The 23,037-nt window shown below is 40.3% G+C and overlaps 1 protein-coding gene across 1 annotated transcript in view; it reads left to right on the top strand.

Annotated features, from left to right (window-relative positions):
• The first annotated feature begins 12,705 nt into the window (after window positions 1-12,705).
• kndc1 (kinase non-catalytic C-lobe domain containing 1) overlaps window positions 12,706-23,037 on the top strand; it is a 48,107-nt gene continuing 37,775 nt past the window's right edge. Inside the window, exons 1-2 of the mRNA XM_030106741.1 lie at window positions 12,706-12,963; window positions 21,151-21,349. Of these exons, the coding sequence (XP_029962601.1) occupies window positions 12,859-12,963; window positions 21,151-21,349 (304 nt within the window). The 5' untranslated portion in view covers window positions 12,706-12,858. The remainder of the gene's footprint in view (window positions 12,964-21,150; window positions 21,350-23,037) is intronic.

The following is a 23,037-nucleotide window of genomic DNA, read 5'->3' as shown; positions in this document are numbered from 1 at the left end:
TAATGAATATGCATTCTTTTTTTCTCCCTCCTCGACTTTTATGCCTGAGTGCTTCCTCACACACACACACACACACACACACACACACACACACACACACACACACACACTGGGATGCACTTCAACACAATGCAAATCCACATGCCCACAACACTGCTTACATACAGATAAGTGTGCAGAGTAGTTATTGCAGCTCCTCGTCAGAACTGTAATGCACAGAGTAATCCACTTTACTGGAGATGCAACTTTAATTTCCTTTGACATCTACTGCTATATATCACAAAAATATTGTGGCTGATCTACTAATTATTCGACTCTTGCTTTGAATGTGTCGGCTCAAATGAGTGTTCGCTGGTGATCCCATATGGGGCTATAGGGAGTAAATATGCCTCCACTCGACACTTGTCACTGGCTCTTAAATGCCACCACAGTAGAAAATTCAATTCTTGCTTGCTTTTGTAACAATCAAAATATGAGGGGACATTTTAGAATCAAGAAAGTTAAAAGCAGTTCCAGGACATTTTAATACTGGGCACCATGATCTTATTACCGTACTAAATATCATGAACATGTTTGGCTTGGCTGAGAAAAGCCTTTAACTCCAACATGATATATTTAGGTGTAAGAGGATGAGTGGATGAGGAAGACATTTTAGTGAGTGGTTCTGTGAGTTTCCATGCTACCTATAGGTGAACTTGTGCCTCTGCATTGCTGGCGGTTGCTGTATTATAGCAAACGATGGGTTTAATTACAGGTTCAGACCCTAACATCCAACATTATCGCAGTTCCCGCTCAGAGAGTTCCTCTAATCTGTTCACCTAATGTTTATCTCCTGAGAGTTGGCAGCTTTTCACTGTGTTCCTCTTGTTTTGGCTCACTCTGTGTCTCTTACACTGCACAACAAACGCTTAGAAAAGGAAAAAAAGCTTCACGTTCCATTAGCAGTGACAGTCAAGATGCCCTTGAAGTGGCAGATTATGTCGATCGCAGTTTTAAGCCAAGTGATCAGTGAGATCGTTGAGAGGCAGAATAAAAGTGACACGAGCGGCTGTGATTTGCTGCTGCAGCGCTGGCTTCATTTGCATTCGGAAAGGGGGAGTCCCTGAGCAGTCAGAGGACTTTCTATATATTAAAAAAAAAAAAAGGTTCATGTATGCTCAAAGACATTCATATTGTTTCGGTGAACAACTCAAGCGATAAATATAAATAAACCGAGTCCTTCATGAGGGAATAACTTTAGTCCTTCATGGTAATTACGGCTATCAAGACATCTTCCATCTATTTACATAGCTTTATTATGTAATTCCCCAGATAGTTCTCACTCAAGGAGCTCAGTGAATTTGGAAGAAGTGAGCAGTAATGCCTCGGACAGGCAAACGGGACCAAACAGGGCGCTTTCGCCTCCCCAACTCTTTAACAAGGTCCTGGGAAAACCAACGTCGCTCTTCTTTTTCTTCTTTTTTTTTTTTTGTCAGATTCGTCTTTGCATGAACCCTCAACACACACTTTAAAGCAAAGAAGATGAAAGCAAAGGTGGTGAGAGCAGAGCAAACCTTGAGGCAACTAACTTCAAAACACAGCTTGCTACATCTAAATTCTCTAATGTGCGACGTGTTTCAAATACTGTATGTGTCCGCTGTAGATCTGCTCAGGGACATCTTACTGGAACATCTGTAACCTGTTTCATCTTTTGTATAGAGAACAGATATATTCATTCAAGCCTTTTTTTTTAGTGACCAGTAGTTTTATATGAAAGTATGTAGAACAGGGGTGCCAAATATAAGGCCCATGGGCCAAAACAAGGCCACAAGCAGCTCCAATCTGGCCCGTCAAACCAAGAAAACATTGTGTGTGTTTTGTTTTGTTTTTTTTTAAGAAATTCCTTGAGTTGTGGACACAATGATGTAGTGATAGGCAAGCTGAGTTATCAGCATGAAAGTGAGCATCCTCATTGATCACAGCCATGCTGTCAGGGTGAGGGTTGCGAAAAACATACAGACTTTAAGACCTATGAAAGAAGCTATTTTTATGGATATTTCACTGTATTTTGCACCATCAGAATTGGCCTTCTATTGAGATTGTACTCATTTTTGGTAGTGTTTGGTCTTGTGTAAAAAAAAAAAAAAAAAAAAAAAAAATATATATATATATATATATATATATATATATATATATATATATATATATATATATATATATATATATATATACACACACATACACACACACACACACACACACACATATATATATATATATATATATATATATATATATATATATAATTTCTGCACTACGACAAAGAAAACGTTAAAAGTTTAAATTTCAAGGTTAATATGACACTCTTATACCTGTTTGGCCCACTCAAGATGGAGCTGGACTGTATGTGTGGCCCCTAAACTAAAATGTGTTTGACACTCCCGCCCTGCAATTTGTAAAGAGATGTGACAAAGCAAAGGGATGCATATCTTCACAATCAAAAGACACACGGCCTGAAGTCTATCCAAAAGTATCTCAGATTTGGTAGCTACAGTTGTATGAAGATGCTTTTCTGTCCCTTACAGTTGCCTTATTGTCAATTCAAATGATAAAATTAGATTTGGTCATTTCATAAATCTTACATTCCATGCACATAATCTCATAATACATCAATGTACATCCATAGTAGTGTCATTGCTCCTTGAATGCACAGGAGCCACATCCTCTCTATTACATGTTTCCGATGAAATCTACACAATGTTCAGAACAACGTTTTGGACACGTCTTTCTTTAAAGAAAAAAAAAAGGTGCTTCGACTCAGCTGTACTTTCAGGCTGCTGGCTCACTCGAGGTCATTCCACAGTATATCTATTAGATTAGGTCTGAGCTCTCACTAAGCTGCTCCAAGAAGTGGATTTTTCTGTTTGCAGTCATTCTGTAGTAGATTTACTTGGATGATGGGCTGCTGTATCGCACAAATTTGAGCCACAGATCGACTCTGACATTATCCTGTATACTTACATTCTACCTGGATCCATCAGTCTTAATCTGTTTGGTGTTTTGGGGTTTTCAACAATTAAAATCCTCATTTAGGCTTCCCAGTTGAGGCGATCAACTAGGCAGGAAGGCTTCTGTTGATTACTCCAATTAAATCCCTTGACCGACAGTCAGTTTGACACCATCATTTAACAAACAACTTGAATGCGATTTTCTTAGCCTCCTGCAAGGCCTGGCTTCCTATGAACTCTGCAGAGGCCTGGCAACAAACATCTTGATGGACTCACAACTGTAATGTCGTCAGTTGTTTGTTTCATTTACTCATTTTGTGACATTTTAACAATTTAGCAATCTAAAAAAATACACCAGTAGCCCCATGTGAGCCAACTTGACTTGATAGATGTGAAAATATAGTTTGCTTAACTTTTTTTTTTAATTAATGCATGACAGAAAAGTACTTGTTGCCAAAATTCTCAACCAAACCAGCATATTGTATGAAGTCAGATGTATGAAGACGTCAATATCACATTTATTACATTTCCTAATTTTGCTGAAGTACAAAAATGCAGTTTCAATGCTGTTTATACAGAAACCTCTTGGTGAATACAGTGAAATGCCTCTTCCCACTCCCACTTTGCCTTTGATTCTTGTTCAGAAGTTACTTGAGTTCATTGCTTCATTTATCAGATCTGATGAAAGAGCTGATCTTTCATGCCAAGGCTGACTCTTTCCTGTTGCATCACTGACGTCTCAGCTTTGCTCTCAGCTTTATGTTACCGTTATGCTGTTCCTAAAGCAGTGTGATTCTCAGTGAATCCAATAAAACAGCAATTCATATTGAAAAATATGTGTTTTAGTAATTTTATTCTTTAGAATGAACCCTTTGGCTTCATCATGATAATGTACATGTATTTCTTTGGGAACGCATGAGAGAATCACAACAGTCCCGACTAAATGGCTGTAAATGGATTATACTTACATCGCACTTCCCCACTGCTTCAGCACTTCACACGTTGTTAAACACATTCACCTACTGACACTCACACCCACACACCGATGCTGGCGGCTGCCATGCAAAGCATTCAATTCACCCATTGGGAGCAGTTTGGGGTTCAGTGAGCCACAGCGGCCCCCGTGCTCGGTGCAAATGCAATGTATCCTGCGACGAACCTCTTGTGAACATATAGCAACCACTGAGTCTTGAACTTGGAGCAAAGTCTTCTATTTTTGGAAGCACGTCTCTAAATGGCTCTGTATTTGCCGACTAAAGAGGAAAACTTTCATCAGTGGACTTTAATAGCCAATTAAGCAAGAAAACGCTGCCTTCGGCTGACTTTTCAACATTTCTGTCTGACTTATTTTAAAATGATCCTAAATGTGGACTGATGGCTGCATTAATTAAACCATGTTGAAAAGCTGAGGCCAAAGCACTTCCTCCACCACAAAGCACGCGCCATCCTCGGCTGATGATCCACGAAGCAGGCGTAATGAATCAGGATTACTCTCCTGCTGTGTACAGCTGCTGAAGCCTCAGTGGCCCACAAGGCCACCAAGTAAAATGTGAACTAAATGTGTTTTACACCCCTATTTAAGAGTAACAGACCCTTCAGGTTCCCGATTAGCTGATATATCTGTGGACTTTGCCCACTCCTTTGGTTGCCCCAGGTATCTGATGTGAGACTTTTGGGATTCAACATTATCATATTGCTGAGAATCAGTCTAAGTGGGGTTTCGTCTGGTTCCACATGTTGCTCTCGCTCGCTCAAAGCCGTCGCTCCAGCAGTCTGCCCACATTCCTCAATACCGCAAAGTATCTGGAGCTGCTTTGCAAAGTCAGATATTCTCACAGGAGCCTCCCCACTGAGGTGCAACCCCCGAGCTACACTTTCAAAGCTTCACAGTGGAACTGACGACTCCAGGAACTTTTGACACCTCCGTGGCACATCTGCCGGCGTTGAGCAATCCCAAGAGGTCTGACGACCGCGCAGGCTTGACCTTCCTGCTCTGTCATGCTCTAGTTCTGCAACAATACTGTCCAGGCTGCGCAGGTCAGCCAGCCAAGGATGCACACCTCCAGGAACCCAAATATGGGACACAGCTATCTCATTTGATTTGTGAATCTCTGAATATATCAGTCACTGTCATTTATTTATGTGAGTAAAACAGAATAATACGTTTATAACATCAGCAAACATGCACACAATTACTGTTTTGCAATGATACCAAATCGGATATTAAAAGAAAAAAAATCGATATCCTTTGTATCAATGTGAGTTTGTGTTTGTGCAACACACAAGATAGCGGATATCTTTTCTTTGAAATGTGCACTTTGAGATTGTCGAGGCGGGCATGGTTGACTTGTGCGTATCGTCTGTGCCGGCTTTGGGCCAGATATCAAATCAAAGGGGAATCTAAGATGTGGCTCCAGCACCGCTGCCTCTGTTGGTCTAAAACTCTTTGACATTATGCAGTATCTAACTTACCGGTAGGTAGTATCTGATTGAAGATAGCTATTTCCCTCAGTAACTAACCCTGCTTGTTTATCGCAGTACTTTCATGGAACAGTGGTCAAAAAACTAAATGTATCTCCTCTCCCATGTTGGTTTGAATACACCCAAGGCGTTCTGTCATGACTTGGATAAAATAGGTAAACAGGATAGATGGATGACTGTTAGAAACATGACAGCTTTCAAACAGCAACACTTTGGTGTATAACAGTGAACAAACCGGTATGCAGATTTTATTATTAACTGTTTTTGAGCAACATAACTGACGTTTCTATTCATTCATCACATAATACACTCCTTCTCTGTATAGATAAGCTCCTCAAAGTACCTTTAAAGGGCAAATATCTTTATTTTTTTTGTCATAAAGCTTAAGTTAAGTTCGGTAAAGCAGATTTGTTCCTTCAAATTCTGTCTTCATTGCTTGGTGGCTTAAAAAGTGCCACACTTCTCTTCTTCTCTCACACTTTGATCATCAATTCTGCTTTTCCCTAATCCAATCTTCTCAGAGAAAACGGCCCCACAAATCTCTCTCATTGAGCATTCCTCATTAACAATGAGCATGTTTACTCGGAAATATGAAATGTCAACACTTTGTTCTAAATGTTGGCTCATGTGGCCAAACAGTCGTCCAATATGGGAAAGCAAGAGACTGTGGACTTTGATGCACAACAATGCTTGTCCTCAAATTGCACAAATATGTGCCAATTCCTCGGACCGACATGGTGTTGAAGTCTTTAACGTACTTGATAAAGCTCCAAGTGAACAAACTCTTCTATAACTTTGATTAACGGTGTAAAGGAATGAGCAGCCCCCATTAACACTTACAGTCCAGATTTCATTTCTGTTTCACTGAAACAAACATTCCCAACAGTTGTTCATTTGAAACTTTCTTCCAGCCTCACTCGGCTTTCAGTAACAAGTCTGATGCTACATATTGCCCACTGATCCATCTGTTCAAGCCAATCAGTGCTTGATTTCTTTGTTTGAGCTATAATTTCTCTCATTCTGCCTTTCAGGCTCCTGCACTGCTCCCACTTTGACATGTCAGCAAACCATCATCAGCCATCTGCTTGGCATTAGCACTTAACCGCCGCCACCAAGGAGATCATACCGAATTTATTGTCAGCTGAGACTACGCTCAGTAAAAAAAAAGAAAAAGAACATTTTTTTTTCCCATCATCATGGTCAGATCATCCAAAACTCATATTGAAATGAAGTAATGTTTTTAGTGTGTATGTGGCCCGGGTTCAGTTACATGCCCACAAAAGAAAGAAAGCACTCTCCAAAACATGGATTCATATTCCTATCCTGGTGTGTGCAAAACAGAGAAATGGATAAAAACTGGAAAGTAATACTTTGTGATGACTTCAGATTACACTGTCAAGACTGTCTCTGCTGAGTTCTGCTTGGGTGTAAATGATTCAGCTGCTTTGTGGAGCGTGCAGCTCTGCACTATATTTCCACATTAGGAGCTGTTCCTTCTGAGGATGAAACACCTTCTCTCACTGTGCCAACAAGGATCAAACAGACGACTCCCCAGTAATAAGTCATTGCTGGCAGATGCCAGAATATGTATGATCACCGTAATTGCCTGGCTGCTAAAGTAAAAGCATTTCCCTCTATTATCTCAACACGCAAGAGCAGCAAACAGTCAACAAATCTAATAAGTGCAGAAAGGACCTCTCGATCACAGCTAGGCAGCCACGGGGCACAGCCGGCACAACAGCAATCTCATCCACCAGCGCCCTGGAACTCAGCTGGCACCCAAACAAGATTTCCATCATGAGGAGGAGGACACAGCAGGAGATGATATTTGAACTGAGTGCACAATTAAGACAGATCAAAGTGTGGAAGAGGATGATGCCATTTGAAAATGCAGCCGCAGGACGGGGCAGAGGAGTTTGAAAGAGGGTTCTGTATTGCCAAAGACCTCCCCTCTGCACAGTATGAAGGTTGTCACAACTATGTATTCCTTCACATCCTCCACAATATCCGAATCTTTCCTTTATTTGCTGATGAAAAAGGTAAAAAATACCAACTTCTCATGTTATCCAGCGTTCAGATTTCATACATTTTCTGTGGTTTTTCTGTAGTTTTCTAAAAGAAACATGCTCTGTTCTCCTCAAAAAGTGTGTAATTGACACATTGTTAACAGCTGAAAGCACCCTCTGTCTATTTTATTGTTACATAACCCTTAACAGTGCACTCGCCGAAAAACACAGAAAAGGAGAATCTCAGCATTAAGGTGTTGTTAAAGAATATTCCGCAACTTCAAAGCCAGTTTTTAGAGCAATGTAGAAATGACCAAAATAACATTGTAATTCATTATTTTAGTTAAGAAATATCTCTAAATAAGCCAGAATTTGCACTTGTCTCCAAAAAGCTCATCCTAATCACTACACCTGCCTGACTAACTCATACAACAATTAGTTTTTCCCCAAAGACTTTGTAATCTGTTATTGTAACAACCCTTGTTTGTGCTAAAAGCTACGAAAGGAGCATGGTTCCTGAAGGGTTAAAAAGCAAGCTTTCTAAGGATTATTACAGTGAAAGAGTAAACAGTGGATGATGATGATTCTGTACATAGTTTGTGAGCGGCAGTGGAGATGGAGTAGCTCATAAAAAAATGCTTGCCTCAGGTCACGATTTGGCCGGTGGCAGCTGTGCTTCTGTGACAGCAAATCATATTACCCTGTTGTATGTCTTTCTTCACACGTTTTTAAATCAGCCTTTGTTGCTACAAAACTTCTTTAAACCCCAATCCTATAATACACGACAATCCCTTTTGCTGTGGAGGATGGGCTGTGAGTAGTCATTGTTCATTTTTGGGACGTCGAACTAAAGCTGGGAAGCAACGCTCGAAGGATTTACACCGCTACTGTCACTTTGAAAGCAGGAACTGAAAAGCCAGAAGATGCAATCAGACAAATTGCAGTAGTGTGGTCTCTTACAGAGAGATAGTTTTCTAAAAGGAAAAAGATTAAAACGTATTTTCTCAAGTTTATTAATGAACAAATCCTCGTGATTCCCAATCTTTTTTTTTTTTTTTTTTTGCCTTTTGGAGCCTTTGAATTTCCTGTAAAATAGGCTGAGGGACCATTTTCTAATATCTGATTTGTCAAAACATAACAAAGCTAAATACTGACAGACAGACCCTCTGTCAGAAATATACCGCAGCAGCAACATGATTATTAATGTTTGCAGTGAATTTACACCATTGCTGAAACAAACTATCAGATATACTTTGAAAAAACTGCTTTTTTGCTGCTTAAAATGCAACAAATGACTCTGTACTATAATTGACAAATCTGCAGGCAGTGAAATCCTGCCGTCGCTGCACGTCCTCGGAGCCGTGGGCTGCTGCAGTGCAGAGGGAACTGAGGGTCGGAGACCTTGCTCAGCGCTCAGTGAGCTGCAGGTGGTAACCTATCGACGATGGCACTCAAAGCTGCAAACTTTCTAAACACAAGTTTGCTTCTTAAACCTCCAGGTCAGTAATTTCCAAAGTGTGGGCCACAGACCACAGGTGAGCCCCAGAGCTCATTCACAAGAGGGACATGACATGTTTTCAGTGCTCAGTGTTAGAACTGAGTTTGGTACTAAATATACACAGATGCCTACGCTACTTTGCCAAAAGTATTTGCTCAGCTCTCCAAACCACTGAATTCAGGTGTTCGGTCACTTCCATGGCAGCACCTCATCGTGCAAACTATTTCTAAAAACATTAATGAAAGAATGGAAACGAGAGCTTTGGAGAGAGCTTCCATGGTCATGCAGCTGCATCCAAACCTCAAATCACCGAGCTCAATGCAAACCATTAGATCTAGTGGTGTGAAGCACATCGCCTCTGTTTTCAGACCTGTTTTCTGGAGGGAACAATCACACTCCATGAACAATCATGTTTCAACATGGCTGCACCAGTGTACAAATCAAGGTCCACAAAGACATGAACAATCCAACAAACAAAGCCCTGACCTCAACCCGACAGAAGAGATGAATTAGAGCAGAGACTGTGAGACGGGCCTCCTCGTCCTCCATCAATGTCTGATCTCACAAATGGTCCAAAATTCCCATAAACACACTCCTGAACCTTCTGGAAAGCCTTAGTTGAACCTGTTATGGCTACAAAGAATGAAGTATCACATTAAATCCTATTGTTAAAGAATGAGACGTTGCTCAAGCTCACATGGATGTGAAGACAGGTGAACAAATACTTTTGCCTCTATAGGCCCATGGAATTCAGCAGAGGAATGTTTTCTATGCATGTATTGCTTCAATAATTGTTGTGAAAGTGTGGATGATATATTGTGGACGTTGACGGATTTCAGCTTTCTGCCTTTTTCTGTGAGATTCTTTTTTAAAATTCACATCAACAGACCAGCTGTGATGGACTGTACAGCACAATGATTCTGTTCAAAGATATGCAAGTTCATTTTTCATTCGTCCGGATGCATAATTAATACTCACTTTATTGCCATTAGTCCATGTTAATATTGAATTATTCTGTTTCTGTAATGAATGTTTCAGAGGAATCCATTTTAGTCTCATACTTCAGATGTTAAAGTTGAGTTTGAATGTTCGCCGGCTCTGTACCAGCATGTTGAATATGGCGGGGAAGTGCCGCCCTACCATGTTGTCTCAGTGTTACTTTCTAACACACGGTGGCCCCCGGTGAATAAATTAGGAAGAGAGTTTATGTCAATTTAAAAAAGTAAGTTTTCTTTGCTGGGTCATCCCCTCGGTCTCGGTTGTACCCTGTGAACCTTCGGCGGGCTCTGACTGCATTTCAAGCTGAGGAAGAGTCTTCAGCCCTCCTGGAGGAGCTTACATGTGAATAAACATTTTGTTCTCATTATTTTATTTGTATGCCACACGGATTTTCAGAGATGATCTAATCTCCAGGCTATAAACATTTAAAATAAAGTAATAAAACAGCTAAAATGGCCAGGAAAGAAAAGGCTACAACAAAAGTAGGATAAAATAGCTATGACTCCAAAAAATATAAAAATATAGAAAAAAGGATTAAAGTAAAAGATTAAAGTCACTAGTTAAGCTTTTGTTTTGTTTTGGGTTTTTCAGGAAAAAGGGAAACAAATGGAAAGAGGGAAAGAAGAAAAATAAAAAGAAAAGAAAAATAAGAGAAAAAAGGAGGAGGAAAAAATCTTTAATATCGCTAAAACTGCTCTAGCAGTCAGAAAACACACAAATGTTACAAACAGTTAAAGCATAAAGAAGAGAAATTAGCCAAAAATCCGTAAAATGGCTAAAAGCGGGAGAATCCAAAAAGAAAAAACTAGACAAAAAAAAAAAAAAAAACGACTGCAAAAGCCCAATTTATATTGAAATTAAATTGTAGCATATGAAACTTGAGGAAAGATAGCTAAGTTTTTGTTTTTAAAGCTTTTTTAGGGATTTTTTTTTTTTTCATTTCAGAAAACTAACACCTTTTCTGGCTTCAATGTAATTTATTTGGTGTAAAATCATGAAACTGACTGATTTTGTCAGCAAACCGTAACATTAGAGTTTTCAGATCCCTGGTCTAACCTGTCGATCAGGGCTGTCAAACACAGTTTAGTTTAATTTCAATTTCATCTTTTGTGGGCCAGACCAGTAAAGCATATACCTGCCAACTCTGGGCTGAGAAAAAGAGGGGGATAACTGGCATCATCTCCACCCCAATGTGAACAAAATGATTTCTAATCAGTGTTGGGCAAGTTATTTTTTAATAGCTACTAGTTACTTCTTCAAAAATGTAACTGAGTTAGTAACAAAGTTACATTTTGAAAGTAACTAATTACTACACAAAGTAACTACTGTGTTACTTTAAAAAAATATGTTACAATATGTCAGAGACTTTTGATCCCCTCTTAATGTAACTTTAAGATGCATGTTCATTTATTCATTATGAAACTGAATATATATCTATGATGAATGAAATAAATGAACACTTGACAGAATAAATTACAAACAGGAAACACTTCATTAATCTATCCAAACGTTGCTGTGTGATAATATGAGATAAGACATCAATCAAATTTGATTTAGTATTTCTACATTTGTAAAAGAATAATAAAACACACTAGATGTATGTCAATAGATGTTTGTACTTCCATTTAAAAGCTGCCTTGAATGATCAGGGCTCTCTATGGCTGTATCTTTGTCATGTCACGTTACACACTTTGGATCAATATGGTTCTTTCTTTCTGTAAACAAACTTGATGCTCCATCGGCTCAGTTGTACTCCAACATTAAAGTCCAAAAACAAAAAAAAAAAAAAAAGAGAGAAAAAAAAGAAACCTACTTACTAGTCAGAGAAGCACTTATTTTAAATTAATATAGTAACCCCTTAAACGATGGGGTCATCATAAGGAGTAATATTCGGATGTTGGTGAAGGTTTGCATGACTCACAGTGACAAAGGGTGAACATGTCACACCATACGGAGTGAAACTTTGAAGTATTTTTTTTGTTTTAGTTCGTTGGCTCCTTTTACATGACAGTTTTAATGCCCCTTTAGTTCATGATGTAGTCTAATATTCTGAATATTTAATTAATTCCTAATTAAAAAAAAACACCATGTGACCATGTCCATTTATTACAGAAAATGACATGAAGCCAATTTAGAGAACCATCAAAAGACCTTTTCCTGCAGCTGTTGCATTATGTGTGATTTGATAAAATCACCCATGTATTGTCCAAGTGTTGGCATTGTGTTGTGTCAACTTTTCAGAGATTCACTTAAAAAAAAAAAAGAAATCAATGTTTTCTTGGATTTTTTTTTTTTTCTTTCTGTTTTTGGGCCACGGGGCTCACGTTGGACACCCCTGCTGTAGAGAGATTGCTTCTGACTGGCGTGGACGAGGTCAGTCGGAGATCTCGCGGGGGTGACATGTCAGGACCAGTGGGGTAATGAATCCCTCTCCACGCATTAATGACAGGGAGAGTGTCGGAGTCAGGAAGAACCGGAGAGAATCTGGACTCAGCGAAGAGAGTGACTCACTCCAACGAACCGCACCGTGAACGGAGGCGTGGAGCCAACTGTGGCGAGCAGGCGGCAGAGCCGTGCCAGGAGGAGGAGGAGGAGGAGGAGGAGGGAGAGGAGCTGCAGCTCACCACCGCCTGCCTGTGTGGAGGTGTTGTAGCGTCGAACCAGCACGTCCGTCGCGCGCGCGCTCCACACCGGAACTGCTGCGTCCCGCATCGCCGACCGACAGAGCGACTGCAGCAGCAGCAGCAAGCCCCAGGAAAACCTCCAGCAGCGGAACCGGGAGGCTGAGGCGACCCAGAGAGCTCAGGCATGCCGTCCGTGTCGAGTTTATCCGCAGTTGTCAGGACCCGGAATCGCTTCACTACTTGAGGGAAGCAAAGTTGGCGCAATGGAGAGTTCGGGGAGAGACGCGGGGTCGACTCGCTGGGGGAGAGCGGAGGAGAGGGACGGATACTCAGACCTGGAACATCTGCCTCCTCTGCTGGAGGACGAGGTCAGTCGGCCGCTTTCGCTGGAACCCCTGACATCTGGACGTCAGGATTTTATACGATGTGTCAAAACCTTTCAGGTGCCTGTTGTCTTTTAGTGTCTATAGTTTCTTATACATTTATATAGAGTTCAGGCATAAATGTTGCTCCATTTAACAGACTTTCTGGCACCTAAATCTGATTCTTTTTAAACAACCAGACCTTTGTTTTTAGTGTCTCATTCATTACATTGTTGCCAATGTATCATTTTCTGGGTTAATGGGAAAGTATCTGCCCTGCACTTTGACAATTGATGACAATGACATGAATTGCTACTGGATCATCATTTTTTATTCAGCAATTGGCTTTGATTGACATGAAAAAAGTTGGTGAACTTTTCAAAGACAGACCAAAGTATCCACTTCAACACACCAGGGGTCATTGCCATGTTTTACAATAATTTTTCAAACAGTATTTATACACTCCTATGTACCTTTTCTCACTGTCCATCCATCTTCTCCAGTTCCAGCCTAACTATGTACCAGACCAGGATACACTGGACAGATCTTAAATCCATCACAGAGCAATCAGGAAGACACAGAAAACCACACCCTCCCTTTCATGCCTATAGTTTTGAATGGTGCTAGAAACTCCTCACAGAAAAGCCTGGCTTGGATTTTAACCCACCTCATTCTCACTGGGAGGCAAGAGTACAGGCCACAGCACCACACAGCCCTGTTTTTGATCCAGTGTGGTTTATCTTTCTTTCATGAAGAGATCAATACCATCTTGTTTACGGAGTTGATGCAATTAAGAAAGGCTTTGCCAGGAAGCCCACAACTTGTGTGCAGGAATGAAGTTTGGTGCATGTTGTTATATGTTGTGATTGTGTTTTGTGCGTTGCTGTGCAGGAATGGAGGAAATACAAGTTGAGGGCTTTACTATAGTGCTCCTGATTGTTTGGTTTAGGATCTACAGTTTTCATTGAAATTAATACTTTTTCCAAACAGCTGACGGCCTGGTTCTCCCTGCTCTTCACCTGGGATGAGATGAGGCTTGGATAAAGTGGCTATAAAAGATGAATAGGATCACCTAAAATGCAGGATATGCAGTTCTCTCCGAATTCTACCTGAAAGGGGGCTAATTTAGGTCAACTGGGACCATCATTGATCAAACATCTTCATAAGTTTTAGACGAGGCTGCATTATAATGACTTCGTTCAGAGAAATGAGATTTTAGGTTCTGTCTCAGATGAGGCGAATGCCTTCTGCGGAGACCACTGCTGCAATGTTGAATTTTCAACATAAACAGGATAAAAGATTGCTGCAAGTAAAGCCTGTTTTTAATCATTTATGTGGGCACCCAGTGGCCATTTTCAGAAATATTGCAAAAAAATCCTCAAACGTTATTGCTAAAGTGAACCTTTTAAGGACAAACTCAAGACTTCTGGCACCACTGCAAAGACATGCAACACACCGCCGCCTTTATCAGACCCTTGGAGCTCAGAGGCAAACTTATATAGGACAGCATATTTAACTCAAGAGGGGGTGAGAGAAACTGGCTTTCTCCTGCACTGTTCTCAGGGGAAACTGCCTATTTATGGGGCTGCTGCTGCTGCTTGAAGTGGCACTTTCTGCCCTGTAATTGTGCTGTACGTCACTTGATCACATCGATATGCTTTGTTCAAAATTTGCCGCATCCCTTGGAGAAAGAGTCCTAAATCTAAAGGGACGGACACATGGGGTGGAATAGGCCACAATGTAATGATTGTCAGTGAGGGTATCGGACATTAACACTTCCACAGTTAGTTATAAATAAAAAGACACTTTAGTGTGACATAAATAATGTCGTGAAAGAAAAAAACACTGTGGAGCTCGTAGTAGTTAAAGTACTGGTTATAGTGCCTGACAATCACGGCTTTGTGATCCCCCCCGACACACTCCCTGCTCCCATCCTTCTGTCTGCGCTGAGGCCAGCTTTTGTGTTCAGTTGCGAGGCAGAAAGGAGATCCTGTAATAATCAGACTGGAGCATTATGCCTGATGCTGCGTGGAATCTCTGAGATCACTGTGCCCGACTGAAGAAAAAGGCCCATTTGGTCATAATGATTCACAGACGCATGTATGCTGCGTGTGTGTGTGTGTGTGTGTGTGTGTGTCGGATGTCTTGTACTCATTGAACCAAATGTCCTTGCTTCTGTGGAGAAACGAAGAAAAAAAAAAATCAAGATTTTCCACTGTTTTAGTCAAGGCACTGTGTTTGATGAAAGCATTCAAATATTTGTTTTTGTTGTTGCAGCCCAGTGTTTTGAATTGTCTTTGCAATGTGACACTTTTTCAATGGTGGTACGAAGTGTTTTGACGTTTTTTTGAAGCACTCATGGAAATATTTGGAAATGGAGAATTTGAACACTATTGTGTTGAAAAAAAAATATTTAAAGACTTGTGTTTTTGCATTTGTGACATTTTTAGTCATAAAGTTTTAAATCTGCATTAAAAACAGTTGAAAAACATAAAAATGACCTAAATGATGTTGTATTTCATAGTGGTTAATACTGCAGAACCCAAACACATTTTCAGCGTTTCTGCTGTTTCTGTGTAACAGACGCCATTTTTAGAGACATTGCTGTGAAAACGCAAAACTACTTTGAAATGAAAATGCAAAAATTATGCATTTTTGCTTCAAATATGCAAATTAAGCCAGAGTTTCTCTGAATAGGTTAAAATTGAGCGTTTTTGTCTGAAGTTTGCTCCTTGGCGTTTCCTCCCAGCATTCTGTAGATGTAAAATGAAGATAATGCCATACATTCTTCCTGAAACTAATTCTATAAAGTAATGAAGGAACTGGCACATTAGTCACAATAAATTGGGACAAGAACTTCTGATGTAAAACGTCATCATTTTCAAATCCTTGAAGGTTTCAAGTTGGGACTGAAAAGACGTGATCGACGTGTTGAGGCTATAGATCATATTTTGTATGTTGGAAGTGAGCTCAGGATGACCCGTAGAGTCTTATCTACCATTGTTAGTGGTCAACAGGAGTTGACTTGATTATTTTAACATAATATCATACCTGTTGCACAATTGTGTCTAGTTAAAGTGTTTGTTTCATAATCAGAAGCCATGTTTTGATTACAGTGCTTTACGTCATTGTATTTTGCATGTTTTTCTAATATCCTGGAGTCCAGAACGAGACACATACCTGATTAATAGTTGAAGGTTGTTTGAAGGTATTGAGCCAGCAGATGATATTGCATGTTCACACATATTTGAAAGAAGTTAAAAGTGGTCAGCTCTGAAAAGATGGAACCTGGAACTACCTTGCCTATATTAACCAGTGATTACAAATTACAGTGTATTATATAATCCATTTTTAATAACATAATCCATGTTTGTGTAATCCAAAACACAAGAGCTAAATAATTTAAAACTGGTTTCTTCATGACAACTAGTCTGTAAAACATTGGTGGTTGTAAAGATGTCACTTTTCTGTTTTGTTGAAACTCACAGACAGTCCAGAGTGTAGTTTGCCAGTGTGTTAGAGGAAATAAGAGACCTGCTGTTGCAGTTTACATCAGTTCACACTGTGTGATGAAAGCAAAGTTGTCAACTTGTAGTTCCTCAGTGAAACTGTTGATACAGTGGCAATTTCCTCCCTTCAAGTCCATCTCTCCTGTTGTGATTTTCCCAGTTGGTACTGAGCTTGTGTCGTAAAGGCCTGAATGTAGAGACTATTGATGCCTTTCCCAGACTCTTCAGATATACTGATATGAGGATCCAGATTACATTTTGTTGTTGTAGTCCAAACCAGAAGTTACTGTAACCCTGGTTAAATCAGCAAAAGGACAATTGAATTTTCCATTGTTGTGCCACCCTTATTGATTTTTTTGATCCAAATACAATTTCCTGATGTAAAAAAAAACAAAAAAAAAACATAGACAGGCTTGATGAACTACACCATAATCACAAAATGTAAAATCATTTAATCTTTTATATTTTCTCTCGGATTGACGCAATACAGTAAAACCGCATGTTGGAAAGTATGACTCTGAATAGTGTAACAAAAACAACGAGGTGCTAAAAGTAGACTGGCCGTGTTCTGCTTGATGATCTGCTTCTAGTTTCATTTAGACATTGGTGAATTTTATACCGTAGATTGAAACGTGACAATCTGCTTTCCTTGTGGATCTGTGCTTGAGGGATATTTATTTTAAAACTCTTTTCTTTCACAAGGGCTAAGCAACCAGAGAGTGCAGAAGTAAAAAGTTACTACTAGTGCTGGACCCGGGTGAATGAATATGCAGTTGTTGTGGTGGTATCTGGATATTAATTCTCACATTAAAATCTTATGTGTAACAGACAGTCGCACATGATTCCTTGAAACACTGGCTCCATCCGATTCCTCTGAGACACCAGTGACTGGGCTTCTTGTTCTTGTTCTCCCCACAGTGACTAACAAGTCATCGTATGTGTGAATGTGTAGGTGTGTGTCCTTGCCTTGCAGTGGGCTGCCTGGCTGTGGTGTCGCACACCTTAAACGTATTACAGTGAAGATTCGAGGCCCGCCTGATGGACGGTTCATAGAGGAGACATGTTTACTACTTATTTGAAGAGCAAGCCAAACTGACACTATACTGAACAACAATACAGCTAAAGTAAGCCTAGAATGGAGCAGCACCTATTTATCTCTGATAACTACTGATTCTGAGACAAAGCTGTGTGTGTGTGTGTGTGTGTGTGTGTGTGTGTGTGTGTGTGTAAAGTACTGTTTGATCAATTGGTGACTTGACACTGTTTTCAAAATGTCACCCTGTAAATGCAAAACTTTTCTGAAATGGAAACGCAATAATGAGGTGTTTTCATTTGGAAGGTAGTTGTGTATATGAGACCTATACAGCTGTAAATCTTGTCTATCTGACTATTTCCTGTGATGTCCACCTGTGCAGTGTGTGCACTTCCTCCTCCCATACTCAGCTTGGATTGGCTCCTTTTGCCCTTTGACCTGGATTCTGAAACTGTTAAGAGTTCAGATTCAGCTTTTGAGATAAATCCTCCAGCCGCCCGTCACACTAAGGGTCTGGTTTGAGTTTGGTTTTTCTTCTGTCATAAGAAAACCCACACATTGCACAATAACCCAGACAAATATATAAATAAAACATGTATTTAAGACGAACAATGCTCAGTATAACACAAACCACATGCAACTGGATCACAGTAAGAGCTCGCCTGGTGTCAGTTGCACGGCAGTCAAAAAGGAAGGCATGCAGAGAGAAGTCTAAAATCATTCAGCTGTGCCTTTTCTCCCTGTGTCTTTAAATAAAAAACACTTTTTACACCTCTAGAAAATGGATCAGATCCCAAACTTATTCCATCATCTGTTTAAGTATGCCAACTTCCAACCCCCACACATGGAAAAGATTAAGATCCAAAAGCAGCAGTACTGTACGTTTGAATTTTAACTACGCCTTCTTTCTGTCACTAGTTTTAAGTATGTTTAAACACCTGCAAGGAATCAGCCGCTGGGCCATTCAGACACGTGACGCGCTGCTGCGTGACTCCATCTTAATATGCACCTTGACTTTTAAAACCAAAGAAATGAGATGCATATGCACTTTTTGTCTGGCGCACACTGCATATTCTCACAAACAACACCAAGAAACTAACTGTTATGAGATAACATTTTGTGGGAATGGAATGACAACCCACACACATTTTTTCTGCAAGAATAATTAGAGACGTGCAATAAGATCATGTCACACATTACTGCAGCTTATTTGAAAGAACTGTGATCCCTAATTGATGAGGATCTAAAAGGTGTCAACATGTTAAAGTAAATAATGAAGCTGTATGCGTGCAGCTGTTAGTTCTTATTCACATGCTTGTTGTCTCAAATATATTTGTAAATGAAAGACAAACTTTTTCTGTGTGTGTTTCATGCTCCAAATCAAAGCCAAATCTTTGCTTTCTAGCTCACATTCATTCAGAAGATCAAGGACGCCTTCAGGGCAGATGGGTAGTTAATAATCTTTTCTTCTTTTTTTTTTCCTTCGAGGACTTTCAGGGACAAAAGCAACATCTGCTGTTCCTAATTGCAGGAAGAACGATTTATTTTCACTTGTTGCTAAGTGCAACCAGCTAATAAAGGGTGATTTTTTAGTTTGGCTATTTATTAAAATAAACGGCTAAAACCAGACTTGGGCAAGTTGCAGCCCACTTTCTTGTTCTTTGGGGACCAAGTCCCACAAACTCTAATGAATTTCACCGGAGCAACAGCAGCTGCAGTATTGAACCGTTTTAATGTTAAAAATGCAGGAATCTCGATTTAATACTGTTAAACTGGCAGTAGTTATTCCCTTTAATTAGTAGCCATAATTCTGGTGAATCTGTTTAGTGGATTTCCTTCGTCAGACTTTTGCCCCCAGGTAGTGAGAATGAATCTTTTGTTTCCCTCACAGAGTCGCCTATAGCTGATGTCGACTCCAAAGGTCCCATCTTGTTAGCTGTTTTAAATAAGTTAAAGGTGCTGTAGGCAGGATTCGGCATCTCCGCCATCTTGCTTTGGGTTACCTAAGCAAGATGGCGATTTGAAACCCAGCACAGCCAATCCTGTCCTGTTTTCTCTGACATCACGCCCTTACGCAAGTTAAACCCCTCCCACAAGAATGTGTGACGAACGCCCCTCGACCAATCACGGTTAGAGCCTCAGGGGCTCTTCTGATTGGTCAAAGATACCTGGAGCTGTCGAGATTCCTTTTCAGCTCAGAACAGAGACAGATGGAAATGCTGTGCCCTCGCAGTAGTGCAATTATGCTACACTCCTAAAGGATTATCAATGGATATTCTAACATTTAATCCAAAGAAAACACAGAAAAATCAGCATTGACTAGCAAAATCCTGCCTACAGCACCTTTAAGTTTTCAGTGACTTCAAGCACTGTTGTCATGAAAACAGTTACCCAAAATGCAACAGGGGTTTCACGTTTTCACTTGAAAACTGGGCCTCAGAATGTTCAGCAAAACCAAATGTGAAGATGTCTACAAGATCTGTGCAGCATTTACATCTTGCGATCCCTCCCCTCCAAAAAAAATCAACAACACTATTTTAATTCTGATTTAACAAAACTGAACAGGTGGTATGGAGATTTTAACAAATTCCTAAAATTTTTCCCTGCAGACATCATCACGCAGGCAGCATGTATTAGAACGTGTGCTGACAAAAATAATCATGAAAGACCAGAAGAATCTCTCTAATTTGGATTAAAGTGGAGGAAATTTAGTTTGCTCTCTGTGCAACATTACAGTCCGTCCTATTGAAACACACACCTTCCCACTGTAATGACAAATGACCACAATCAAGCTGTGTTGCTTCCAGCAGCTTTTCTGTTAAGACAATGGTGATTTTTTTTTGAAATTCATAAAGAAACGAAAGAAAACTGAAATGTTTGCATTTTTTATTATGAATTTGCATAATGTGCTACGAAGTGATTTTCAGAGCCAGTATCAAAAAAATATCTATACATTTAGCTGTACTGACCTTGCAATATTGTTGGAAATCCACGGTATTCAGCATAAAATGTCATAAGAGCCTGATCGTTACGTGACAATGTTTGAAAAGAGTGACTGCAAAGTGAAGGCTTTTGACAGCAGTCACCCACCTCACAGTGAGAGCTGCATTGTTGTGCAGTGACTCATACACACACACACACACACACACACACACACACACACACACACACACACACACACACACACACACACGAGCTCCACCTCCACTCCAGCATCCACCTGTACCATCCATCCTCTGTGGGGGTCCTGGTCGTCGTCTTCGTCGCTCTCCCTCTGAGCAGCAGGAAGTGATGAGGTTGGAGCTGCGACGCTGGCCATATTTACATTTTAATAAATCCGTTCTGCATGAGCAGACTGACTGGGATGCAGCTGTTAAACGATGCATTTAGGTACTCGTGGGAAAATTGGAATATGTGAGCGCTATCACTTATGACCCCAAATCCTTTACTTTAATTTTTTTTCTTCGCAAGTTTGATGTGCTTTGGAAATCAGGCCTGGTCATCACTGTGCTTAGTTTGAGTTATTAGCACAGAACTAAGAGTGTATTAAACCAGATGTTTACTTTCCACAGTGCAACAAAAGACTTTTTAATGATGGCCCATATGGTGTTTACTTCAATATACTGTACTTACAGGAGCTTTTTGTTGCAGGAAAATGTGTCTCTGGCAGACATCCTGTCTTTGCGGGACAGCTGTCTGTCCGAGGAGGAGGTGTGGGCGGTGTGTGTGGAGTGTGCCCTGGCCCTGCAGAGCATCAGACCCTCCCACCTTTTCCACACCCTGTGCATCACACCAGACACTCTGGCGTTCAATGCCCACGGGAACGTGTGCTTCATGGAGCAGCTGAGTGGTGAGTCCACAGCACCAACATGAGAGACACAAACACACAGTTACTGACGGGCTTCGCAGTGTTTTTAATGCATTTGCACATTTAGATTTTACCTCTTAGTTTTAAGATGAGTTTAAGAAGACTGCTCGTATTCTGGTTACCTGACTAAACTTTAAGTAAAATGGACTTGAATTTGAGTAAATAAGTAGCAAGAACAGCATTTCATTCAACTTTTATCACAAAATTTAAAATGTAAAACAACTCTGAAGCCATTGGCCCAGAGAACCATCGAAATGAAGAGGAATAATCCTCGGTAAATTAGTTATTTCAGTATTTTGCTTTTACACAAGCCTTACGATGTTCAGCTTATCTCAAAATTTTTTTAATTTTTGCCCATAATTTAGTTCAAATAGGAAATCTTTCATGTATTTTATATTGATCGCACATGAAGCAAAACATTTCAACTTCTTCTTTCATTCTTTACAATCTTACTTTATAAGTCAACAAAATCAAAAGTATTTCAAAAATGTTTGTAGTATGATAATCGTATGATAATTTTCCTTTCCTACCAGTTTTCACAGTTAAGATATTTTCAAGCATGTTTCGAGTGTTTGAGTTCATCTGTGATATAGACATATAGATAATGAGAAAATCGATGTTTTCGTGACGTCTCTGCAGGTCTGTGTCTTATTTTTGCTACGGTACCTTCACACTGTGTGTGTTTTTCTTTGATTTCTAAATTAATTCTAAGTACAACTCCACTCAGATTTTAGCTCGTGTGTTTCTTGGATTTATTCCGCACCAGGATACAGGAGCGGAGTGTTACCCAGCCACGGATTAAACAACCATTTTAGTGAGATTAGAGCAGAACTGCACACAGTCTAAAGTGAACAGGCTCCTGAACTGCGGCTTTTTTTCTCTGACTCTGACTCTCGGGAATGACAACAGTTCTTCACTCTGTGGCTGGATTGCCGATGTCTCCGGTCTGCCTTGATTTACGCAGACAACATCATTTTCCTCTTTGTGGCTCCGTTGAAGCCCAAACTACAAACGCCCCATCCACGCTCACTATCCCGCACCTCATCTGCTCAGTTTTCTTTTTAATGTCTCGTCACTGACGGTTAGACACGCTTAGAGCGCACGCTTTGTTCTGTGCCCCGCTCCCGAACCTTGGAAATTGATAAGCATTGATTAGACGGACAGAGCTGGAGTTGCCAGGGGGATCGTTGTTGTGGTAACAGCTTGGCGGGCCAATAAGCAGTCAATCCTAAGCTGCTCACTCGAACATGCACACACACACGCACACATCCGAAGTGGCATCCATTAAATTGTTGCATCTTCTTCTTTGTCTTTCTCCTCAGCAGATCTTCACTCAGTAATTGAGACAATCTGAAGCGAGGTTTTGATTACTCCGTCAGGCTTCATTGGATTGAGATCAGCCATGTTTCATCCAGTGGCCCTTATTACCCCTCTTCTGTTGGCTGCACTTGCAGAACATTAGTGCATCCGTACGATTAATCGCGCCACTCCATGCTCGGCTTTAGCAGTTTTCTATTGATTGCTTTCAATTGATGGCGGTGAAGTCTTCAGCTGAAGCTTGTGGAGGTAAATACAGTAGCAGCATTTCTCAAGCCCTGTTTACACAACATTTCAAGCGAAAATGTGTTTTCAGAGTGCTATAAGGAAAGTTTCACGTTTACTTACTGACC

Source organism: Salarias fasciatus, chromosome 13 (genome assembly GCF_902148845.1).
Source record: "Salarias fasciatus chromosome 13, fSalaFa1.1, whole genome shotgun sequence".
NCBI lineage: Eukaryota > Metazoa > Chordata > Actinopteri > Blenniiformes > Blenniidae > Salarias > Salarias fasciatus.
This window is presented reverse-complemented; position numbering and strand designations above follow the sequence as displayed.